The sequence below is a fragment of the Haliotis asinina genome, chromosome 4, assembly GCF_037392515.1.
Source record: "Haliotis asinina isolate JCU_RB_2024 chromosome 4, JCU_Hal_asi_v2, whole genome shotgun sequence".
Classification (NCBI taxonomy): Eukaryota; Metazoa; Mollusca; class Gastropoda; order Lepetellida; family Haliotidae; genus Haliotis; species Haliotis asinina.
In genome coordinates this window covers 780,950-805,999 of record NC_090283.1, presented here as the reverse complement: position 1 = coordinate 805,999, position 25,050 = coordinate 780,950, and the positions used below count along the sequence as shown (strand labels likewise).

At 41.2% G+C, this 25,050-nt stretch overlaps 2 protein-coding genes and 1 long non-coding RNA gene across 3 annotated transcripts in view; all 3 read right to left on the bottom strand.

Moving 5' to 3' along the window:
• LOC137280697 (uncharacterized) overlaps positions 1 to 25,050 on the bottom strand; it is an 84,754-nt gene that overhangs the window by 16,860 nt on the left and 42,844 nt on the right. The window lies entirely within an intron of this gene.
• LOC137282049 (ankyrin repeat domain-containing protein 50-like) lies at positions 196 to 5,046 on the bottom strand. Its single transcript, XM_067813799.1, has 7 exons — positions 4,971 to 5,046; positions 4,368 to 4,652; positions 4,045 to 4,174; positions 3,851 to 3,874; positions 3,643 to 3,656; positions 2,861 to 2,896; positions 196 to 2,711 (listed from the first exon to the last, which is right to left on the bottom strand). The coding sequence occupies exons 1-7, from the start codon at positions 5,044 to 5,046 to the stop codon at positions 730 to 732; spliced, it is 2,547 nt and encodes an 848-aa protein (XP_067669900.1). The 3' UTR covers positions 196 to 729.
• Positions 13,415 to 20,731, bottom strand: LOC137282048 (cell death abnormality protein 1-like). Its single transcript, XM_067813798.1, has 5 exons — positions 20,655 to 20,731; positions 19,265 to 19,320; positions 18,051 to 18,995; positions 17,587 to 17,704; positions 13,415 to 13,754 (listed from the first exon to the last, which is right to left on the bottom strand). Exons 1-5 carry the CDS (start codon positions 20,729 to 20,731, stop codon positions 13,415 to 13,417), a joined length of 1,536 nt encoding a protein of 511 aa, XP_067669899.1.

The following is a 25,050-nucleotide window of genomic DNA, read 5'->3' as shown; positions in this document are numbered from 1 at the left end:
ACTATCTGTTTTTTTCATCGTTTTCACTTTTGGTATCACTTTGCATGAAGATGCCAAACATGTTTGGTTTCACTGCAAACACTGATGCAAAGTTGTGGTTGAAATCTCATTGTGTTGAATTTACACATGAGAAGAAACAAAACAGTTTTATTCTATTATCTCAAAGCTTTATTTAAAAAAAAACAGTTACCAGGTTTTGAATGGACTGCGAGGACATGCAGTTTGTCCACAGGACGCAACAATGCGGTATAAACACTACCTAATCTGACAAGGTCCTCCCTGACTGTTAAAGTCTTTATGACACAATCAAGACTCTAACGGTTTATTCGTGTGTTGTCTGACATGAGAAAAATAGCCCTTAGCTCGAAAGTTCTTCTCTTGAAGATCCCTCTTTTGTCGTTCCTATAGCATGGTCAGATATGCTTTCAGTCATTATTTCCAGAGGATATCAGCATCGGAAGCATTGTCACGTGGTGCATGATGGAAACATGTTTGAGTGGCAGTTTAGAAGTTGAGGTGTACAAATAGGACAAATTGTTATGGATAACTCCTGCTTGACAACGGTACAAGAACCTGTATAGAGGCGTCGCACTCACGCAATAAAGAAGTTGTTATCCATAACAATGTGCCCTATTTATGATGGAAACAGTTCTTTTCTCCACTTCTGAATCAACGATATCCTTGTCGGAGTGGTCTAACAGTGGTGCTACCTACATACCGTAACCACTTTCATTGTGTCAAAAGAAATCTATATAGAGCCTTATCCTTCAATTCTTCTGATATCTTCAATGCTGTAAGTTCGTGCATATTTTCCTCCGCAATGTCAACAATCTTGAGTGAGATAACATGTTTCACAATATTCAAATGTCCGCCATAAGAAGCCACATGGAGTATGTTGTTGCCATCATCATCCCTTAAGTTCATGTCAGCTCCATCTCTCACAAGTGTCTCAACCACCACCATGTGACCAGCACCTGCAGCCATCAGTACTGGCGTCCTTCCATACTGTCCCCTACTGTCGATGTCCGCCACTTTGGCTGCTACAATATGCTTCACCATCTCCACATGTCCTCCAATACAGGCAACATGAAGGATGTTGTTGTCGTTTTCATCTGTCAACGTTACATCTCCTCCCTTGCTTATAAGCAGGTTCAACACGTCCATATGCCCCTTCTCTGCTGCTTTCATCACCGGTGTTCTCCCGTACCGACCTCTGCTGTTGACGTCCACCCTGTCATTTGTGACGATGTCCTTTACCAAGTCCAGATGACCTTCGAGACAAGCCACGTGAAGGATGTTCTCACCTTTGTCGTCTACTTGGGACAGGTCTGCTCCTTTACTCACAAGTAGGTCAAACACAGGTCTGTGCTTCCTGATGTCCACCATTCTAATCGGTGTTTGCTGATGCTGCCCTTTAGTGTGGATGTCCACTATATTCAAGGAGAGGACAAATTTCACAACTTCGAGGTGTCCCCCAATGCAGGCCAAGTGAAGGATGTTGTTACTGTCGTTGTCTGTAAGTGAAAGGTCTGCTTCCTTTTCCACAAGAAACTTAAGCACCTCAATATATTGACAACCTGCAGCCATCATCGCCGGTGTCATCCCATATTGTCCTAAGTTATTGATGTCAACCATGCCCTGTGAGATGACAAGCTCCACCATCTCCACATGTCCTCCAATACAGGCAACATGAAGGATGTTGTTGTCGTTGTCATCTGTCAACGTTACATCTCCTCCCTTGCTAATAAGCAGGTTCAACACGTCCATATGTCCCTTCTCTGCTGCTTTCATCACCGGTGTTCTCCCGTACCGGCCTCTGCTGTTGACGTCCACCCTGTCATTTGTGACGATGTCCTTTACCAAGTCCAGATGACCTTCGAGACAAGCCACGTGAAGGATGTTCTCACCTTTGTCGTCTACTTGGGACAGGTCTGCTCCTTTACTCACAAGTAGGTCAAACACAGGTCTGTGCTTCCTGATGTCTACCATTCTAACCGGTGTTTGCTGATGCTGTCCTTTACTGTTGATGTCCACTATATTCAAGGAGAGGACAAACTTTAGCACTTCCGGATGTCCTCCAATGCAAGCCATATGGAGGATGTTGTTACCGTCATTATCCACTAGAGACAGATCTGCTCCTTCATTCTTAAGAACCTCAACAACATTTTTATGTCGACAGCTTGCAGCCATCATCGCAGGTGTTCTCCCATACTGCCCTTTACTGTTGACTCCAACAACTCCTAATGAGAGGATATGCTTCACCATCTTCACATATCCTCCGATACAGGCGACATGGAGGATGTTGTTGTATATATCATCCAGTGATGACACATCACCTCCGTTCTCGATGAGCAGGTCAAACACTTCCCTATGCCCCTTCTCTGCAGCTTTCATCAGTGGCGTTCTACCATAACTTCCTTTACTGTGGATGTTGACTGTGTTCAATGTGAGGAGATACTTCACAATGTCCTCATGTCCCCCCAGACAGGCCACGTGAAGGACGTTTTCCCTCTTGCTGTCTACTAATGACAGATCAGCTCCCTCCTTCACCAGCAAGGTTAGTACTTCTCCATGTCCCTCAGAGGCAGCACACATGACGGGGGATCTCCCGTCCTCCCCGCTACAGTTGATATCCTCGCTCTTGTCAGACAATATCTGTCTTACGGCATCCACATTTCCCATAAGGCTCGCATGGCGAAGATCGTAGTTTTCTGTAAAAGTAAACCTCGTACATTAGCTACTTCTTACGGATTCACGCTGTGTGGATATGTCACTAACTAAACTAGTTGTAGACATGAGTGCAGCATAACACATTCTATGACATGTTGACTCTATGCATAAATAATTTTGACGTCTTTACCTTTGGTCAGAAGTTTTCCTTCCTCGTCATCTCCTCCTGAAAATCAGTCGTAGATACATCATACAGCATTCGAATTATACTGGATCTGTCATGCACGAAAAAAAATATTGAGGACTTTCTGTCTCTAATCAAGATGAACTTGTGTGTTCGTGAAATTCAGAACCCAATGCCGTTGCCTTTTATGAAATAGTAGCACAGTACAAAGGAATCTAATTCCACCTGTGGTAAACGTCAGAATACGTTCACAACTGAGTGTCAAACATGTCATCACCTCTACAAATAATCCCAGAATACGTTCACAACTAAGTGTCAAACATGTCATCACCTCTACAAATAATCCCAGAATACGTTCACAACTAAATGTCAAATATCTGATCACCTCTACAAGTAATCCCAGAATACGTTCACAACTGAGTGTCAAACATGTCATCACCTCTACAAATAATCCCAGAATGCGTTCACAACTAAGTGTCAAACATGTCATCACCTCTACAAATAATCCCAGAATACCTTCACAACTAAGTGTCAAACATGTCATCACCTCTACAAATAATCCCAGAATACGTTCACAACTAATTGTCAAACATCGCATCACCTCTACAAATAATCCGAGAATGTGTTCACAACTAAGTGACAAACATCTCATCACCTCTACAAATAATCCCACAATATTGTTATAATCTTCCTTTCCTTATTTCACGGGACTCCTCAATATACATTTTCCACGTTATTACTCCAGGGTCAAGATGGATGACAGATGACAGATGACGATACATACTCACTAGTGTTCAGGCTCCTACAAGAAACAAAACAAAGTATTGAAGTTAGTTGACTAATTTCATCCCAAAAGATTCGCTCAAATGATTTCATATTTGGTAACAAAACAATTCTTTATTTTAAGGCTGATCTGTAACTAGAGTTATGTGAAATTTGTGAAAAATGGATTTTTTGCAATGGCAATCAGAAAAAGAAATGAACATAAGGCATCACCTCTGTGGCTTTCCTTTCCTCCTCCTGTAAGAAAGAGTGAAACAAATGTAAGAAAGTAATTATGAACAGTATCCTAACTTTACAAAGTTATTTGTATTTTGCTAAATATCACGGCACTGCACTAAACTACATATTGTCTTTATGCAAGTCCACTCAAGCGCCAAGGGTCTATAGTCACAATTACGTTTACTCACAGGATGAGGACAATGACGATGATGGCTGTTACTGCGACTGCAGCAATACACACGGGGACAACAATCACGGCCGGCGCTGCTGCTGGCGACTCTGTTGTCGTGGACCTTCCTGATGGGGGAACCCCTGTCACTGCATAACACAAACTAATCCAGCTGTAGATTCACTGTATAAATGTACACTTTCATCATCTACCTAAACGTGAGTAAACTAGCAATGTACCACTGACGGAACACCGACAATTTAACATAAACATGTCCCTGTATCAATTCAGTTTTGTGTTTTGTTGTTCTTACAGACTCAGTGTTCTGTCAAACCATTTCACCTTTCATTTTTTCACAGAAATGTCCCTCCCTGTTGTGTCGACATCCCTGAGTGCAGTGTCCGTTCTGTTGGTTGCAGGTCCTGTTGACACAGTGGATGTTGCACTGCGAGTTGCAGTGATCTCCATACCAGCCTGTATGGCACCCCGAGGAGCAGCTTCCACTCAGCTTGTCACAGTGCACGTCGTCTGTTCCCAGAACACTGGCACATCGATGGGGGCACTCGTATTGACATTGTCCTCCATACCACCCCAGCCGGCACTCCTCGGCACATACAGGCAGTGCTGCTGGGCATTAAACATACAGGACAAACAATTTGGTATAAGTGAGAGATTGTTATTTTACGCCGCAAATGGCAATATCCCACAATGGGGTGTACATTAAAAGGGGATTCAAGTTTTATTGGGTAGAGAATCGAGCCGTGCCTCCAGTGTGCCTAGAAAACACTTAAATCAATCAGGACAGACCACATGTAGTTATGGCAAATGGTGTCACACGATGTTGTCTTTCAGTATTGCAAACTAAAGGACCAATATTAGGCTGTTATTCCCGGATCTCGGTTATATCTTCTGTAAGGAGCACATTCCACAGTCTGTTTCACTCACCACATCGCAACAGGACAATGCAGAAGGCCAACATTGCTGAGTTAGACTGCATTGCCCCTACTGTCTGCAGGTACATCAGTATGAAAGTGAAGTGATATAAACGATTCAGGAAAGTCTGCACCTGGAAACAGACAATCCGCAAAACGCTAATGCCTACAGTACAGTAAGACGCTATGCGATCTACATAAGCAATGGAAACAATTGTTAAATGGGAACAGTTCATTACATGCGTCAAGTGCAGTGTTGATGTAGGAAAACCATGTCCCCATACAGAATGGTTTAACCTATGTACTAACACTGTACTCATTTCCGGCTCACTGTACAAAGTGCATTAGTTAGACACTAGTAATATCCGCTGGTGGACATTCAGTAGTATTACAGCATTTCATTAGTATTACACGTTATGAGAAATGTACAGACATGGGAAATATTAAAATATTGTACAGTGGTGTGAAATGGATCTGTCACTAAATGAAACGTCATTGTTCAGAGATAGCGCCTGAACTATGTATTCAAGTTTCCCTTCATATGCGTTACCTGTGATAAATTAGTACTGAAATTTGCATTATTATCACAGATTAATTCATGCAATGTAACACTTCTTTAAGAAGTATTGTGAATGCAGTATATACCCACTCAGCCCCCCGGCACATATTCAATACTTGACATTGTAATAATATAACCATATAAGGTTGACTACCGTGATTCAAATAATACACCTTGACATATGTGTGGTGTAGACGGTGAAACAGAAGACATACCTAAGAGTAATGTTGAAAGATCTGTCTTCTGTATACCACACAGCAGACTTCATACAGTAGGACGCCATGTTTACTGTCACACTGACACACATGGCTTCACGGACAGGTTGCAACTAATGCAGAAGTTTTGTTACCTGTTATCCCAACCGATACGACGCTGTGTGACTTGACGGGATTATTTATAGCTCTGTTCGCGTTCAGAATGAACAACAAGCGATGATATTTAAGTCCAGGAAGAGTCAATGGACAAAAGTCAGTGCATGTTGTGTTCAGCCCACTCAACTCGTATCTTGACGGCTGAGCGGTTAGCACCCAGGCAGAAACATCTTACGGCATAGCAGGAAGTACTTACTGTAGAATTTACGATTGTTGCTTTGCCAGTATATTCTGGCAGAAAGTCTCATGGTGTCGAAATACAACTTCCTTGGTCAACTTTTAACGTACATGCAATATGTATTGCACAGAGGCAGAATGCAGTTCCCAACATTTAGAAAGATTTGATAGTGTATCCATACTGTTTTGTCAGCAGTGCAGGGACATAAATTGATGACGTGCAATATGGCGTCTATTCTACACATGTACAAAAAAGCCAATGAACAAAATTGCATGTTGTATTTAAGCAAAATCTCAGAAACATAAAATGAAACACTGGATGAATATATTCACTAGGAGGTACACATATGACGTGACTTCTACACCGTCACCGACAGACAGGGTTCTTTGCAGCATAGCGTCAACACATCGGCACAATGTCAGCACACCAGTACAGTAGCAGCCCATCAACAGTGTCAGCATGTCACCGCAGTGTCACATCATCACCTTATTACAAAATAACATTAGTGTCAGCACATCAAGAAAATGTACATCAACAGTGTCAGCACATCACCACAGTGTCTGTACATCAACACTGTAGCATCCCATCAACACATCCCATTTACAGTGTCAGCACATCAGGACAGAGTCAGCACATCAGGACAGTATCAGGACATCACCACGCTGTCAGCTCATCCCCACAGTGTCAGCACATCATCACAGTGTCAGCACATCACCACAATGTCAGCACATCACCACAGTCTGTGTACACGAGCACAGTGTCAACACATCACCACAGTGTCAGCACATCACGACAGTGTCAGCACATCACCACAGTATCAGCACATCACCACAGTGTCAGCCCATCACTACAGTGTCAGCACATCACTACAGCATCAGCACATCCCCACAGTATCAGCACATCACCACAGTGTCAGCCCATCACGACAGTATCAGCACATCACCACAGTGTCAGCCCATCACCACAGTGTCAGCACATCACGACAGTGTCAGCACATCACCACAGTATCAGCACATCACCACAGTGTCAGCCCATCACCACAGTGTCAGCACATCACCACAGTGTCAGCACATCACGACAGTGTCAGCACATCACGACAGTGTCAGCACATCACCACAGTATCAGCACATCACCACAGTGTCAGCCCATCACCACAGTGTCAGCACATCACCACAGTATCAGCACATCACCACAGTGTCAGTCCATCACTACAGCATCAGCACATCCCCACAGTATCAGCACATCACCACAGTGTCAGCCCATCACCACAGTGTCAGCACATCACCACAGTGTCAGCCCATCACCACAGTGTCAGCACATCACGACAGTGTCAGCACATCACCACAGTATCAGCACATCATCACAGTGTCAGCCCATCACCACAGTGTCAGCACATCACCACAGTGTCAACACATCACCACAGTGTCAGCCCATCACCACAGTGTCAGCACATCACTACAGCATCAGCACATCCCCACAGTATCAGCACATCACCACAGTGTCAGCCCATCACGACAGTATCAGCACATCACCACAGTGTCAGCCCATCACCACAGTGTCAGCACATCACGACAGTGTCAGCACATCACCACAGTATCAGCACATCACCACAGTGTCAGCCCATCACCACAGTGTCAGCACATCACCACAGTGTCAACACATCACCACAGTGTCAGCACATCACGACAGTGTCAGCCCATCACGACAGTATCAGCACATCACCACAGTGTCAGCCCATCACCACAGTGTCAGCACATCACCACAGTATCAGCACATCACCACAGTGTCAGCCCATCACTACAGTGTCAGCACATCACTACAGCATCAGCACATCCCCACAGTGTCATCAGATCACCAGAGTGTCAGCCAATCACCACAGTGTCAGCACATCACCAGAGTGTCAGGACATCACCACAGTGTCAGCCAATCACCACAGTGTCAGCACATGAACACAGTATCAGGACATCATCATAGTGTCAGCACATCACCATAGTGTCAGCCCATCACCACAGTGTCAGCAGATCACCAGACTGTCAGCACATCACTACAGTGTTAGCACATCACTACATTGCCTGCACATCACCACAGTGTCAGCACCTTATCACAGTGTGTACACATCAGCACAGTGTCAGCACATCACCACAGTCTGTACACATGAGCACAGTGTCAGCACATCACCACAATTTCAGCACATTATCACAGTATGTATACATAAGCACAGTGTAAGCACATCAACACAGTGTCAGCAGATCACCACTTTGTCATCAGACCACCACAGTGTCAGCACATCAAAACAGTGTCAGCACATCGCTACACAGCTCAGCTAAGACCGTGTACATATCATGTTTATCTGACCCACGTTCTGGAAAGATCTAGGTGGACATGAGAGAATCTTGTTCCCCACGCCCATGGCGTAGGTCCATTGTATAAATTTGTTGTTAAATTTTAAATTTACTATAATGTGATGTGACCGTAACCGCAAACATGAATCGTTGCTTTCAAAAGAAGATACTCCAACTTCTTAATGTGGTAATAGATTTCCCATTTCTGTTCATTTTAAATTGCACGAACGACACTGTGTTAATGTGCTGACAACGAACTACACCGTAACTGAGAGTGGACAAATGCTGTATGAACCACACAAACATATACTGGTCATAGGAAGACACGGTGTATTCTTCAAATTCTTTCTATAGTTCAGTGTATGCTACCCAGGAAACGTTTAGCCTCACATAAAGCACTTACTATATGTTTTCAGTATCTGTATGGTTTCATCGAAAATGAATTTCCCCTCTAACTTCGGGAAACCAACTGCAAACTTTATGCAGATGAAGCGCACATGGAAAACGCATCGGATTGTTATAAAGCATGTACAAATATCGTACATGTGAGCTGATATGTTTTGGTGTAAAGCTGTTTTAAGAATGTGCCTGTTTTCGCTGATTTTCATCATTGCAGAAGTCACGATAATCATTTCAATGTTATGAATTTGTTTTACAGCACATCAGTTCATGTCTGAAAAGTACCATTAAACACAATAGAATATTTTGCAAAATCTATTTTAGGATAGTTGAATGAAGAAAACAGGTATATTTGCACTTGTGAGTGTAAACGTTTGATGGGTAATATGTAAGATCCATACAATATTTAAGAAGAGGAAATTGAGATCATAGGAAGAGAGCTGAGACGTTCTTGAGCTGTCATATCACGAACGACTTGGCGAATGTGGTACACGGAGTAGACGCCGCACCAATACTTCTAAACCATGCTCTGTGGGGAAGACTTCTGGGCCCACTTGCACAAAACGATCTTAGCGCTACAATTATTGTAAATCCTTAAGATCGCGATCTTAGGCTTCGGCTACAATCGCTATCCACTTGCACAAAGCGATTGTAGGCTAAGATCATTGTAAGTTACAATCAAAACTTACAATTGGTCGGAACCAATTGTAAGGAGCTAAGATCATTGTAGTCAGTAGCAAAATGGCGTTCAAGTTGGTGTCAGTTTCACGCAAATAATTAGCTTTACGTTTGGGGATTGCTTTCATATTGCATAAAACTGTATGATTCGCCTCGACACTTCAACAACACGGAGAATGCAACATCGATTTAACGTCTGAAATATCCTTATTCGAGGTAGTGAACAACATCATTATCGAGTCGATATCATAGAGTACAATTCTCACCCGATTCAGTGCTGGAAAAAGTATGAACACCATACCTTTTTGATAACAAGGAAAGGATAGTAACGGAAGGTGTCTGCATGCGATTAGCAGTGGCCATGACCTTTTCAATAACTCATGGGCAGCTAATCTTGGTTTTTACGCAAGATGGGAGTGGTTTCCCTTTGCGTATTATACCGTTGCTGTAAAATCTGCCATGCCCCAATACAATGTATGTTATATTGTGACAGCGCAGATCTCCACATATATTTCTTTTCGATCACAGACGTGCCAATAATCTACAGTTGGATAACGTACAAATTTGTGTTTCTTTCTGACGAGAGAATAGAGTTTTAATCTATGCATTTTAAATATAATACAAGTATTCTTCAAACAGGAAAATACACTTGCTGAGGCATGTGAAATTTGCGTGAAAAGGTTTTTTAACAAAAACAAAAAATATTTATCAACAAAATAGAGTAAAGCAATTAACATACTGTAGATAAGTATTTAACAACACATACAAAATACACGGAATAATAACGTTTTCATATTTCCCTGTCATGCATTTTCCACAACACTCCCACAGTCATGTCACACTTTCATATCTTTAAACATCTAATACTTGCGGGATATATTTGGGATTTTACTGCAAATAACAGCGACCAGATGCCAAACTCAGATTCATTGACAGCCATTGACAAATCATAGTACATCCATGTGTTGTATCATAAGGAAACTTTGTTTATAATTTATGTTTTCTTTTAATTTTCATGAGTACTAGGTCAGTAACTCAAAACCCAAATTTGTTAATGTACTTGTTTGTATTTCAATATTTTATCATAAACGTGATATTTCTGTGGTTGCAGTGTGACATTCTTAGTTCATAAATAATATTGGAATGTAGAAAAATTAGAGAATAACCCATGAGGTACGAGTTATCATACATGTTATCTTCCACGTTATCATTACAAAGATTTGTGGGGTTTTCTTGCTTGTTTTCTTGTCTTTTTTCTTTTTTCTTTTTTTTGCTTTGCTTTGTTTTGTTTTGTTTTCATGAAAAATCTGCAAGGTGCGATTAAGGAAGAAATGTCAGTTGCGTGCAGTAACCAGTTCCACGTTTTATTTGCGCTGCATGCTATGCGCACTTGAAGACAACTGTAGACAGGAGTCGAGTTTAAGAAATTTCTTCCTCCAACGTTGAAGAGTTCAACCTTAGTTAAGATTGCGATCTTAAATCCATGCTGTCTTAAGATCGTGTTTGTGCATGTGGATTATAGCAATTGTACGGTCATTGTAAAGTTGATTGTAGGGGTCTAAGATTGATTGTAACTAAGATTGCTCTGTGCAAGCGGGCCCAGGATAGGAAGGTGTAGGCATGATTGAATAATTGTATACATTTATGTTACCCACAACAATAGGTAGTTGCATATTAATCTCGTACGTCACACGAGTGTCGTATCGGGTTGACCTGAGATTCTGACGATTTCACTTTATGACAAATTCTTACAGAACCGGTACAGGTGAGCATAAAAATAACAAAAAATATACTAGTTTGTCAATTTTATGTCGGTAGAACGTGGGTAAAAACTTTCCCTATACACGTGTCAAAGCGTGGTATATGGCTGACACGGGAATTAGCTCATAATTATTCATACATTACTTGACGAAGACGAGCGAATACATTGAGTTCAAACTTGTTTAGCTACACGACAAACAAATACACATTACAGAAATGAGATGAGCAGAGTTCCTGCTCAACCCCAGGGCGTTTCCTACGAGCGGCATCACCCTGCTCGCGGTTGTCCCTACACAGCGAGTCGGAATGCCGGACTCCACCGTGACAATACAAATGTGAGATCTGTATGTCGTTTTTGACAACAACGGACAGGCAAAGGCTAATCAATGGACAGACAGAGAAACAACAGCACTTCCTTGTCCAGCTGATGTAATGACAGACACAGCCGAGAGGATGACCAATTAAGGCCATAAATGACATATACAGTAATTAATGGATGCGGCAAAACGGATAAGGATGGCTGAAAAGACAATGTACGCTGCCTTAGTGATAAAGATTAGGAATGCAGATTAAATAATTACAAATAAGTCTCATTTGGCTTCTCTAATTAGTTTTCGGGTTTTAGAAATATGTGGATGATGGTTGTCCTGAATTGGACGCTAAAACACATGTGTAAATTTGGGAGATTTCCTCAATTGGGAGACTTAATTCTTCATTGTGAACAGGGTGAACCCATGCAGAGAAACCTTCAACACTAAAAACAAGACAATTTGTCAAGAGGTGCCAATATACACGATCTGTCAACAAGTCACACTATGATCCAAATACAATAGACATGATAAAAATTCTTACTGTTTGTTGGTATTGACCAGCAAAAATATATGATATGACCAATCGATGATGATAACACCACTCTTTACTTTTTGAACAATAGATGAAATGTTGATAAACAGATGTTGATTAATTAACATAGTTGAAAATATCAGTGACATTCAACCCCATCTCTGCAAATTAATCTTATTACAAGTTGACATTTTATATATGACAAGAAACGTTTCAAGAATACAGTTGGAAATGAGAAATTGTAAATATTGTTAACAGTTAATATACCAATGGAGAACAGAACTGCCCCTTTACGTCACCCTCCGGTGACAAGAACTCCCGTAACAGCAGCGGTTAGTCTTCACATGACCCAGGGCACGGATCAACTGGTTCTTATATCATAACAATAATTAAACTTAGTACAACATTTAACAAAAGTTATTATGCAGTAAAAGACACTGTTCGTTTGAACAGCCGTGCATAGAAATGCATGAGGAGTAAGCCGAACCATTCGTAAACAATGTATTGATCAAAGATGGCTGGGGGATAACTCTGAGATCAAAAACTAAGAAAACCTGGATGTTTCTACTCGTAATTGCCAGGTTTTTGTATTTTTGCGACTATTGCATCAGAACGCCTGAAAGATGGAATAACGTTACCGGGACACACAATTTTATATGGTGTACATAACTGCGAAAAATGCATTTGTTTGTGACATGACATTCCCTTTCGGAAACTAAGGGAAAACTAATCGAACATAGAAACTCCTTCACACGTGAGTTTCAGATGTTTGTCAATAAGAAATCACTAAATCCAGTTTCAAGTGTCTGGTAGTCTGTGTTACCTACATACATGCCGGTTACATTCGAGTTTTAAGACAAACCGTGCAGTGATTAACTTAAGTTGTCCGTCATAATCTTGTCATCACCATAGAGTAAACAATCATAGACCCTGAATTCCATCTGATACCTGTTAGCCCTCGTGGGTTCCAGAATCACGGGTGGGTCAAAAACGGTAATCAATTAATGATCTTGAATGAAATTATATAAATGGCTATTTAAATGCAACTTGTTAAATTCATTGCTACATATTAAGGTAAGCTCTTAATGAAGGTCGACTTCTTTCAGAAAACAATTACGTGGCTGCCTGGCTACAGACACTTGTCACATGACTAGAGTACCAGAGTATATGACCAGAGGATTGCCTCAGACAGTAAGCATACACTTGTTGTAAATGGTGGGAGTTAGAGGAAGGGTAGAGGGTGCCAAAAGGCAGGAGTCATTGTTGTCATTATTTTAATTCAAAGCTGGTTTGTCTTTAACGCCCAATGTAATCTGTGTCCAGTAATCAGGAGTTGGTATTCTCGTGCGTCGATGTGTCACCTCCATCTCTGTGGCTGCTCTCAGACACAGTGGGAGACAGGTAACTGACCGCTGTTCCTGGGTCAGCAACAAGGAGCTCAGGGTCTCTGGACAGGTCAGTGTAGGACTCGGACACTGTGGCCAAGCTTCCCGATGTGTCAGAGTCATTGGCTGCAGCCGGAAAGCATTCAGCTATAACAGGCATGACGATATTGTTCTCTGGACATCCATCTGACACCCCGGTGTCCACATCTTCATCTCTTATCTGCCAGTATCTATGTGGCTGGTACTCTACTGTGGCGACATCTACGACAGCGCGTTGTTGCCTTCGTTGAAAAATAACAGAGTGAGTGAGTGAGTTTATTTTTACGCCACACTCAGCAATATTCCAGCTATATGGCGGCTGTCTGTAAATAATTGAGTTTCGACCAGACTGTCTAGTGATCAACAGCATAAGCGTCGATGTACGTAAATGGGAATTGATGACAAGTGTCACCCACATCAGAGAGTCTGACCGCTCGATCCCGTTAGTCACCTCTTACAACAAGCATGGGTTACTGAAAATCGATTCTAATACGTACCTTCACGTGTCTGAAAGATGGCAGCCACAAAAGACAAAAGACAAAAATCAGCATGGAGATGTGAGTGTCCAAACCGTATTGAAAGAGTAAATAGCGGAGAAAAGATATCCAGTTTATATCGACCGTGGCATCTAGACACTACATCACAGCAGCCTCGAGGGTATCTTCTTGATGGTTGTCTTATTCATCTTATCACTGACACTCTAATATGTGCTTCTACTCTAGTATGTGCTTATACTCTAGTATGTGCTTGTACTTTAGTATGTGCTTATAATTTAGTATGTGCTTGTACTCTAGTATATGCTTGTACTCTAGTACGTGCTTGTACTTTAGTATGTGCTTGTACTCTAGTATGTGCTTCTTGCACTCTAGTATGTGCTTGTACTCTAGTACGTGCTTGTACTCTAGAATGTGCTTATACTCTAGTATGTGCTTATACTCTAGTATGTGCTTATACTCTAGTATGTGCTTGTAGTCTAGTATGTCCTTATACTCTAGTATGTGCTTGTACTCTAGTATGTGCTTATACTCTAGTATGTGCTTGTAGTCTAGTATGTCCTTATACTCTAGTATGTGCTTGTACTCTAGTATGTGCTTATACTCTAGTATGTGAATGTACTCTAGTATGTGCTTTTACTCTAGTATGTGCTTGTACTCTAGTATGCGCTTGCAGTCTAGTATGTCCTTATACACTAGTATGTGCTTGTACTCTACTATGTGCTTCTTGTACACTAGTATGTGTTTTTATTCTAGTATGTCCTTATACTCTAGCATGTGCTTATACTCTAGTATGTGCTTATACTCTAGTATGTGCTTATACTCTGGTATGTGCTTGTAGTCTAGTATGTCCTTATACTCTAGTATGTGCTTGTACTCTAGTGTGTGCTTACACTCTAGTATGTGCTTATACTCTGGTATGTGCTTGTAGTCTAGTATGTCCTTATACTCTAGTATGTGCTTATACTCTAGTATGTGCTTATACTCTAGTATGTGCTTATACTCTAGTATGTGCTTGTAGTCTAGTATGTGCTTGTACTCTAGTATGTGCTTATACTCTAGTATGTGCTTGTAGTCTAGTATGTCCTTATACTCTAGTATGTGCTTGAACTCTAGTATGTGCTTATACTCTAGTATGTGCTTATACGCTAGTATGTGCTTGTACTCTAGTATCTGCATATACTCTAGTATGCGCTTGCAGTCTAGTATGTCCTTATACACTAGTATGTGCTTGTACTCTACTATGTGCTTCTTGTACTCTAGTATGTGTTTTTATTCTAGTATGTCCTTATACTCTAGCATGTGCTTATACTCTAGTATGTGCTTATACTCTAGTATGTGCTTATACTCTGGTATGTGCTTGTAGTCTAGTATGTCCTTATACTCTAGTATGTGCTTGTACTCTAGTGTGTGCTTACACTCTAGTATGTGCTTATACTCTGGTATGTGCTTGTAGTCTAGTATGTGCTTGTACTGTAGTATGTGCTTATACTCTAGTATGTGCTTATACTATAGTATGTGCTTATACTCTAGTATGTGCTTGTAGTCTAGTATGTGCTTATACTCTAGTATGTGTTTGTACTCTGGTATGTGCTTGTAGTCTAGTATGTGCTTATACTCTAGTATGTCCTTATACTCTAGTATGTGCTTCTACTCTGGTATGTGCTTATACTCTAGTATGTGCTTGTAGTCTAGTATGTCCGTATACTCTAGTGTGTGCTTGTACTCTAGTATGTGCTTATACTCTAGTATCTGCTTATACTCTGGTATGTGCTTGTAGTCTAGCATGTCCTTATACTCTAGTATGTGCTTGTACTCTAGCACGTGCTTATACTCTAGTATGTGCTTATACTCTAGTATGTGCTTATACTCTAGTATCTGCTTATACTCTGGTATGTGCTTGTAGTCTAGTATGTCCTTATACTCTAGTATGTGCTTCTACTCTACTATGTGCTTATACTCTAGTATCTGCTTATACTCTAGTATGTGCTTGTTCTCTGGTATGTGCTTGTAGTCTAGTATGTCCTTATACTCTAGTATCTGCTTGTACTCTAGTATCTGCATATACTCTAGTATGTGCTTGTACTCTAGTGTGTGCTTGTACTCTAGTGTGTGCTTGTACTCTAGTATATGCTTCTCGTACTCTAGTATGTGCTTCTTGTACTCTAGTATGTGTTTTTATTCTAGTACGTGCTTATACACTAGTGTGTCCTTATACTCTAGTATGTGCTTGTACTCTAGTATGTGTTTATACTCTAGTATATGCTTATACTCTAGTATGTGCTTCTTGTGCTCTAGTATGTGTTTTTATTCTAGTACGTGCTTATACTCTAGTATGTGCTTGGACTCTAGTATGTGTTTGTACTCTAGTACGTGCTTGTACTCTAGTATGTGCTTGGACTCTAGTATATGCTTATACTCTAGTATGTGCTTCTTGTACTCTGGTATGTGTTTTTATTCTAGTACGTGCTTATACACTAGTATGTCCTTATACTCTAGTATGTGCTTGTACTCTGGTATGTGCTTTTACTCTAGTATATGCTTATACTCTAGTATGTGCTTCTTCTGCTCTTGTATGTGTTTTTGTTCTAGTTCGTGCTTATACACTAGTATGTCCTTATACTCTAGTATGTGCTTGTACTCTAGTATGTGCTTATACTCTAGTATGTGCTTATACTCTATTATGTGCTTCTTGTGCTCTAGCATGTGTTTTTACTCTAGTACGTGCTTATAGTCTAGTATGTGCTTGGACTCTAGTATGTGCTTGTACTCTAGTACGTGCTTGTACTCTAGTATGTGCTTGTAGTCTAGTACGTCCTTGTACTCTAGAATGTGCTTGTACTCTAGTATGTGCTTATACTCTAGTATGTGCTTGTACTCTAGTATGTGCTTTTACTCTAGTATGTGCTTATACTATAGTATGTGCTTATACTCTAGTATGTGCTTGGACTCTAGTAAGTGTTTGTACTCTAGTATATGCTTGTAGTCTAGTATGTCCTCATACCCGAGTAAGTGCTTGTACTCTAGATTGTGCTTGTACTCTAGTATGTGTTTTTGCTCTAGTATGTGCTTGTACTCTAGTATGTCCGTATACTCTACTAAGTGCTTGTACTCTAGTATGTCCTTATACTCTAGTATATGCTTCTTGTACTCGTGTATGTACTCGTACTCGTATGTGCTTGTATTCTGATACGTGCTTGTACTCTAGTATGTGCTCATACTCTAGTTTGTGCTTACACTCTAGTTTGTGCTTGTACTCTAGTATGTGCTTACACTCTAGTATGTGTTTATACTCTAGTATGTGCTTATACTCTAGTATGTGCTTATACTCTAGTACTCTATACTCTTACGGGTGAATACTGTGGTAGCATTTTTGCTTTTTAGATAACTTAAGTTTCCGGATTTTAACTGTCAACAAAACTTCTCACGACAGCGATCTGGCGTCCGCCCTAGCGTTAAAACTGTTTGAGCACTCCGATCGCGCACGTACTCCCTGAAATAGCGCTAGCAATGTAATCGTCGAAATCACCCGAACGTAGACTTCAGCTCGCTTTGGTATATCATTATTCATGATACCTACCTGTCTCTCAACAGACGCTTTCGGTAAAGGACGCACATGGCGGCGACTGTACAGATGACGCAAAGCGCTGTAGGTATTATTATTTGGATGCTCTTAGTTTTAGATGACGTCTGGTCGGCTGAAATAAAACCAGATGTAGAACAGATTAATGACGCAAGGCATATGAGACTTTGTCGTTTGTTTGTACAAAGCTGTAGAAAATATTTCACAAATCCTTCTGGATCTCGTTTATGTATAACCCTATTATATGTGAAAATAAGGAATCCGGCTGGATAGAATGACTGGTCATGTGCTGCAGCTGAACCATTGGATCCATTCACCAAGTACATTCAATGTTATGCAGGTCGATGTATCGTCGTTATGTAATAGATTCGCAAGCATACATCCATGACATAGCAGGCCACGTTCAAGGAAGTCTCAAGGAAGCACTATAACTATTGCAGTGGGTTTGTCACATTATTTACCTGTCTCAGTACAGTTGTTTGTGCAGGGAGAGACACATCTGTCCCCTCTGATGTTGCATCCGTCAGGGCAAACGTTCGATGTCTCCACACAGACACCGTCCAGACAGACACTGCAGTTCTGATTGCAGAACAATCCGTACAATCCGTTGTCACATCTTTGACAAGCCCCGGTCTCCGTGTCACAAGTGTTGTTGACGCAGTGTTTGGGGCAGGGACTACAGTCACTCCCGTAATATCCAAGTACACAGCCATGTTGACAGTCCCCTGAGGGGAAGCATCTCTTGTACTTACACCTGGGGTTACACTGAGAGGAGCAAGAAGGCCCATACCAGCCATCAACACAGCCCTTGATGCAGTCACCTGTCTCCCGGCTACACTCAGGTAAACTCAACGTGGAGCCGTTCGCATCAGATTCCCCTCGACAATGTTCACTGCAGTTGTTTTCACAGAAACTGCCATGGAATCCTGGTGCACATCCCTGTTCACATCCAAACTTGCAGGACACGTGACAGTGATCACATGGATAAGTACAGTTTGAGCCAAAATGAGACTGATGACATTCGAGACATGTCCCGCTAGTCCTGTTGCATGTTTTACATGTACTGGAACAGTCTTTACAGGTAGCACCGTAGAAGCCGTCTTTACACCCAGACACACAGGAGGAGCCGAGCTGGCAGTATCCTTCCTGGCACCCACCTGGACATTCCTGGCACAACTCTGGGGGTGAGGAACAAGGAACTTTACAGTTGGGGCCTCGAAAACCTGCGACACAACCTTCAGTGCAGTTCTCTATGCCTCGACTTGTAAGTTCACAGGCTCCGTTTCTGCAGCCAATGTTGCAGACTAACTCACACGTGCTGCCGTGGTAACCCGAGTGACATGATGTACAGATTCTCTTCTGAGAGTCGCAGACTGCACACTGAGGGTATTCCTCACAACGAGCTGCTGTAAAATATATAGATCATAAGAAATGCAGATACTAACATTACAAAGTGAATTTTTACCTCCTGAATTATTCTTGAATTAATTACACTTTGCAACGTTTCATTTATGTGTTTACCAAAATGACAGGGCTTGGAGACCCATGATATACAGGCCATATCTTCCGGACGAACTGTCCAAGACAGTGATAACTATACTGATATTGTCAGGTCTAGAACCGACACAGCTTCGTTTCTTCACCTGACGTCAGTTCAAATACACAAGAGGATTACCTTTTGTTGATGCAAAGGTCAGCAAACACAGAGTGACCGTAATGAACATGATGAATCTGAAAGAAATAAATTACACGATTAGTAATACTGTAACTTACAATACAATATGCGCAACAAAATACACTTATATTCATACATTCTGTTACAGAAACATAGATGTGTTTAAATCTGTATTGGAACATATCGCTACAGAAATCCATCTGTAACAAGAACACGATATATCTTGGTGTGCCTTTGTATTAAGACATATACTGTAAGAATCGCATCTGTAACAACCCCAAATCTATATCCAGATGTATTACTACAGACGACCATGAGTGAGAACCTGATCGTATCTACTGCTGTGACCGTGTGCTGCTGATCGTGGACGTGGTAATATTGGGTCTAAATGTGCTTGTGTTTCATGTTCCCGTCAACAAGGAAAACATCCCATTTTGAATTAGATATTTTTTCTCCCACTCACACTAACACGGAATATGTGAAAACACAGGGCAGGTTTAAAATAGCACCTCTTGTGTGATTTTGCCAGTAATACCAAACGGCGGAATTACATTAGATGTTTTAGATGCACACAAAGACATGCAGTTTATATAAACATTGTTAAAGGCTGGATTGGAGAGGTTCGATGTTGACATATGATATATTGTAAAACGATTGTTACCTTTCATTCTTGTGAAAAGATTCTTTAGCCTCACCATGTAAACGTTCGATAGGAGAACTACGTTCTGAATGCACCTCAAGCCAACCTCAGACTCTGAACTGTCAAGCCAAAGTATAGGACTCGCCAACCATTGATCCCACTAACGCATTGAGGAGACGAAAATGTGCATTTGACACTTTAAGAATATATCAAGTGCCTTTACACGTTTGTTTCAAAATATTCTCTTTGTGGTATCAAAAGGGTTGACCATACGATGGGTGGTGAACGGTGCATATGCAATACGAATTCAGGATCGTTAGGTATTTCCTTCTTGTGAAAGAAATAGAGACAACATGTTTTGACCTGTGAAAACTCTAAACCTTCAAATAGCGATACATAGATCGTTTGTTGATGGGAACTAGTTAGATGATCTGACTATTGACATTGCCCCAAAGAAGTCCGTGTCAATTCAAATCAGCTATCACTGTGAAGGAACTGGTATTACCAGCAGTTACATTCTCATGGTGAAGGTGAAGGAGGCACAAGTAATCAACACAGTGTTATTGTGACATTTAAGAAAGTGTCCTGAGGACAAAGTGCTATGAGATCAAAGTCTTGTTCGTAGAAGTCCCAGTTCAAAAGAATTTTATTTCGGTCTAGCGTCAAACTAGAATGAAAGAATTTTTCCTAGCGTCTGGAAGCACATGTTTGAATATACAATACAAATTGTTCACAGGGTGTTTGACAAACCTCGTGTCTTCATACTGCTCTTTCGAGTTACAGAGAGAAGAAGGGGGTGGGAAAGTATGGAATCCGAGAAGGGACATTGTCGCGTTGTCGTATTGTCGCGTTGTCGCCCTCTCAAAAACAAGCAAAATGAGGTAAAAATTTACCAAAGCGCGACAATGCGACAATGCGACAACGCGACATTTCGCCTGTTTGTCGCATTGTCGCGATGTCGCGTGTCGCGTTTCGAATAACATTTTTTCTGTTCCTCCAAAGTGCGACACACGACATAGCGACACTTTTCAAGGTCAAAATATGTCGCGTTGTCGCGTTGTCGCCCTATCTAAGATATGTAAGAATTCATTAAAACGCGACACGCGACACGCGACACGCGACAATGCGACAACGCGACATTTCATCAAAATGTCGCGATGTCGCGATGTCGCACTGTCGCGTGTCGCGCTTTATTAACATATTGACCATAGTATGCATTTAACAAATTGACTGAAACGCGACACGCGACACGCGACACGCGACAATGCGACAAAATGTATGTCGCATTGTCGCGTTGTCGCCCTTTTTGTTACCGGTGCGCACGTGTAGAAAGTCAATTAATCTACGCATGCGCGGAAAATGTTATACTCTATTCCAGACTTTACTGGCCTTTCGTTACCTCCAATGGTTTTTAAAATGAAGTAGTGCTCGAAATGGCAATGGGCCTTCTCTTCTTGAACTTAATGCAAATCTTTCTTTATTGTTTTACATATTGCAAATGGATTTAGCCAGTCAAGTGTGTTCTAGCAGCAAAACGAATTAGTAGCGCAACTATTCATTGTAATCACGGCCCTCTGTACCCCTGTCATTCAAGGCGGGGCAATTTGCTGAGCAGAGTTAGTCTCTTAGTCACACCAGACAACTATTATCATACGTTCGAATACGCATCAATCACTTTGGAGATTTCGATGACAGGCTGTGATTACAGGCTGTGAAAAACTAAAATATTGTTAAAATTCAAGCCACATCGGCATATTCATCAGGTGATGTCCTCGAATGGGTCACTATGTTCCACAATGTGGCTCCTGACAGTTTCGTGGTACAGTCCTGTCCGACGCTGATGAATTTGTCTGAGATCTGCCTCTGTTCAGCCAGCAGTGGATGGATACCAAGTAGAATTAAATATCACGTAACCATCCGTCACCTCAATGACAGTTTAGGTCGACGTTGAACGTCATAGTGGGAAAACGCCTTACGAATGGACTGTTAGCAGTAAGATATTAGAAACAATGACATCACTTGGTAGAGTTGCGTACACTTGTAGTGCCAGAAACCAGCTTTCCCTCCCTCTCTCCTCTCACTCTTCTCGCCGCTCCACTCCACTCACCCAAGGTTTATTGGTATAAATAGCACGGTATTTCATTACAATGATGTATTGTGATGCCCGTTTTCATTTCTGTTTGAATCCTATATTATTAATCCTGCACATAGCCTGATTCACAATATGCCTCATATTTTTTTCATACGGATACTAGATCCAGCGATACATGTGTACTTGTATCGTTTTAAACCTACGGCTGCTATATCAAAAAAAAATCAGCAAAAGGGTCAGTCTGAATAGAACCATTCCGTTAAGCAACGACACTCAACCCCTCTGGACTTCACGACTAGATGTACGTTCATTTATCATTGTTCTGATGTCGATCCCTGGCTATCTGAACCCTTTAAAAATATCGAAAAATAATCATGCTTGTCATAGTTCTTTTTTTACATTCCGCCGTAACTAATAAAATTTTGATGAAATGTATTCACGCATTACCGCGCGTCGCGCTTTGTTAAAATATCGACTACAGTATGTATTATAAGATATTTACTAAAACGCGACACGCGACAATGCGACAACGCGACATTTTGATGAAATGTCGCATTGTCGCATTGTCGCGCGTCGCGTTTTGTTAAAATATTGACTACAGTATGTATTATAAGATATTAACTAAACCTTAGTCTGTCGTACAAACCCTGAGGTATATATATCCAAGAGAGCCCAAGCAAGTCTAGAAAATGTGGCAAGTCTAGATTTTCATAGCTTCAGGGTCTGTACCAATCTGCTGAATTCATATCCAGTATATGGCTAGTAATTATCAGTTGATCTCTAGCTGTCACTGGTGTTTATTATAAATTCATGGGGAGGCTCCCCTACAGCTCCGCCATCGCCCCACACTTGGCTAAGACCTCGTGCCCTGTCCTCTCACCGCGAGGCAACATGTGTCGGGTTTTATTCAAGATTCCTGATCTTCCTTCCTGGAATTCCTCCCTCAACTCACAATGCCATCGGTAGACTAAGAACTACTCTCTCAAATGAACATATTTTACTGGGAAAAGGTCATAGTAAAAAAATAAGAATAACATAACTAGGATTGCCTCAAGGGCAATACTGACGGTCTTCAGACTTCCTCCATACACCCTCCGAGGCTATCTTCACTTGAACAGTTTCTTTGGACGCCAGCTGGACCGTCCATTGCGGTAATTTTTACTTTCATTTGGCACTGAGTCAACACTGCTGACACGACCACAAAATTCACAAACTGCAGAAAAAGAAACTGGATGGCAAAGTCAGATATACAAAGTACTGGAAAGATTACAGCCTGACATTTCCCATACACTAACTGTTTTGTTTGTAGGTCATAAGTTCCAAATTGGGTTGGTCGATGCTCATGCTGTTGATCACTGGATTGTCTGGTCCAGATTCGATCACTTAGAGACGACAGCCATATAGGTGGTATAGTACTGAGTGCGGCGTAAAATTCAACTCACTCACTGTAACAAATTTCCTTAATCCTCATGTATTTCTGTGAACACTCACTGCTATGCCAGTGTAACGCAGGAATACGACTGAATGTGGCGTAAAGCAATATACAAACTAGTGGAAAGATTAGAATCTGACATTTCCATACCACAAACACTGCTGAGTGCGGCGCAAAGCAATATATAAACTTTTAGGTTCCACATTGCGCAGATCGATGCTCATGCTGTTGATCACTAGCTGGAATAATGCTGAGCGCGGCGTAAAACTCAACTCACTGACTTTTACACAATCGGCTATTTCCTTACCGCTCGTGTATTTCTGTGACCATTCATTGTTAACCCAGTGTAATGCAGGTGAAGGGAAACTCGAGTTCTAATTTGAGTGTGCCTAAGCGGCGTTAAAAATAGATATCTGTATGTCACAGCCGGACGGGAACATTTTGTTAAAACTTGAGTTGATTCAGGCTGGAAATGTACAAATTTTCTTTCCGTCGTAATTGTGACGTAAGTATTGATTTTTACACAACCGTAATGTGAAGCAAAGATGTTCGCCGTTCCATTAGCTACAGTTTGGTACCATGAACGATGAAATCCAGTGTGTTTTCGCAGAGTTATGACATTTTAATGAACCCTATGAAAATGCGTCTTTGAAAATTTCACCAACTTTCAAGGGCGATAACTCAGAAGCTATGTAAGATATCACGATGCCTTGAACAAATTAAGCTTTCCAGGGTATGAGCTTTCTAATGGTGTAATAAATGGTGATTGTGCTATATGCCATTCAGGAGAAGAAGATTTGCAAAGACAGGCACTGGCAAAACGCGAAAATCGGCGAAATTTTCTGTTTAGCGGAAAATCTGTCACGGCGGCCAACTTCCACTATGCTTTGAGTGGATGGAGAATGATGTTGTCTATCATGTGTGAAATTTTGGTTAATTTATCTCTTATAGGTTCCGAGATATTCGGGGTGAAAGATTTTTACATTTTGGGTTGTCTGCCCTTACCGGAAGACGGAAGAATTTTTTTCCATTGTATCAATTTCAGCATACAGGCTATCATCCCTGAAAGTTTGATCGAAATCCATCCTGTGGTTAGGTCAGGAGAACTGGTACAAAATTCGTACAAATAATAATAAGAAAAAGAAAAAGAAAAATATTCGGATAATAACAGTAGGTCTTCCAGACTTTCGGTCTGAAGACCTAATAAAATGGAGACTGAGACCTTCTTCACTTTCAGAAGCCAAGGGAATCTAGACTTGCCACATTTTCTAGACTTGCATGGGCTTTCTTGGATATATTTGCTTCAGCATCTGTACAACAGACTGTTTTCTTTATCTCAGTTGTTTTGCGACTTCAATTCCACAGGACAGGTACAAATCGATGGCAGTCTTTTCAAAGGGTTTTACAAGACGGCACAAAGTATTGTCGGTATGAGTGGCCTCCTGAACATTTTCTACACGCTGTGTGTGTTGAACATTTTCTGTTAACTGTTACTTGTAAAACATTTCAATCAAAGACATGGATGGCTCTGTCTTACTACTTCCAATAAACAGTTTTCTCCTGTACCATGTGATTTCAATCAAACTGCCGTATATATTGCAGACAGAATATTTTGATTTGAC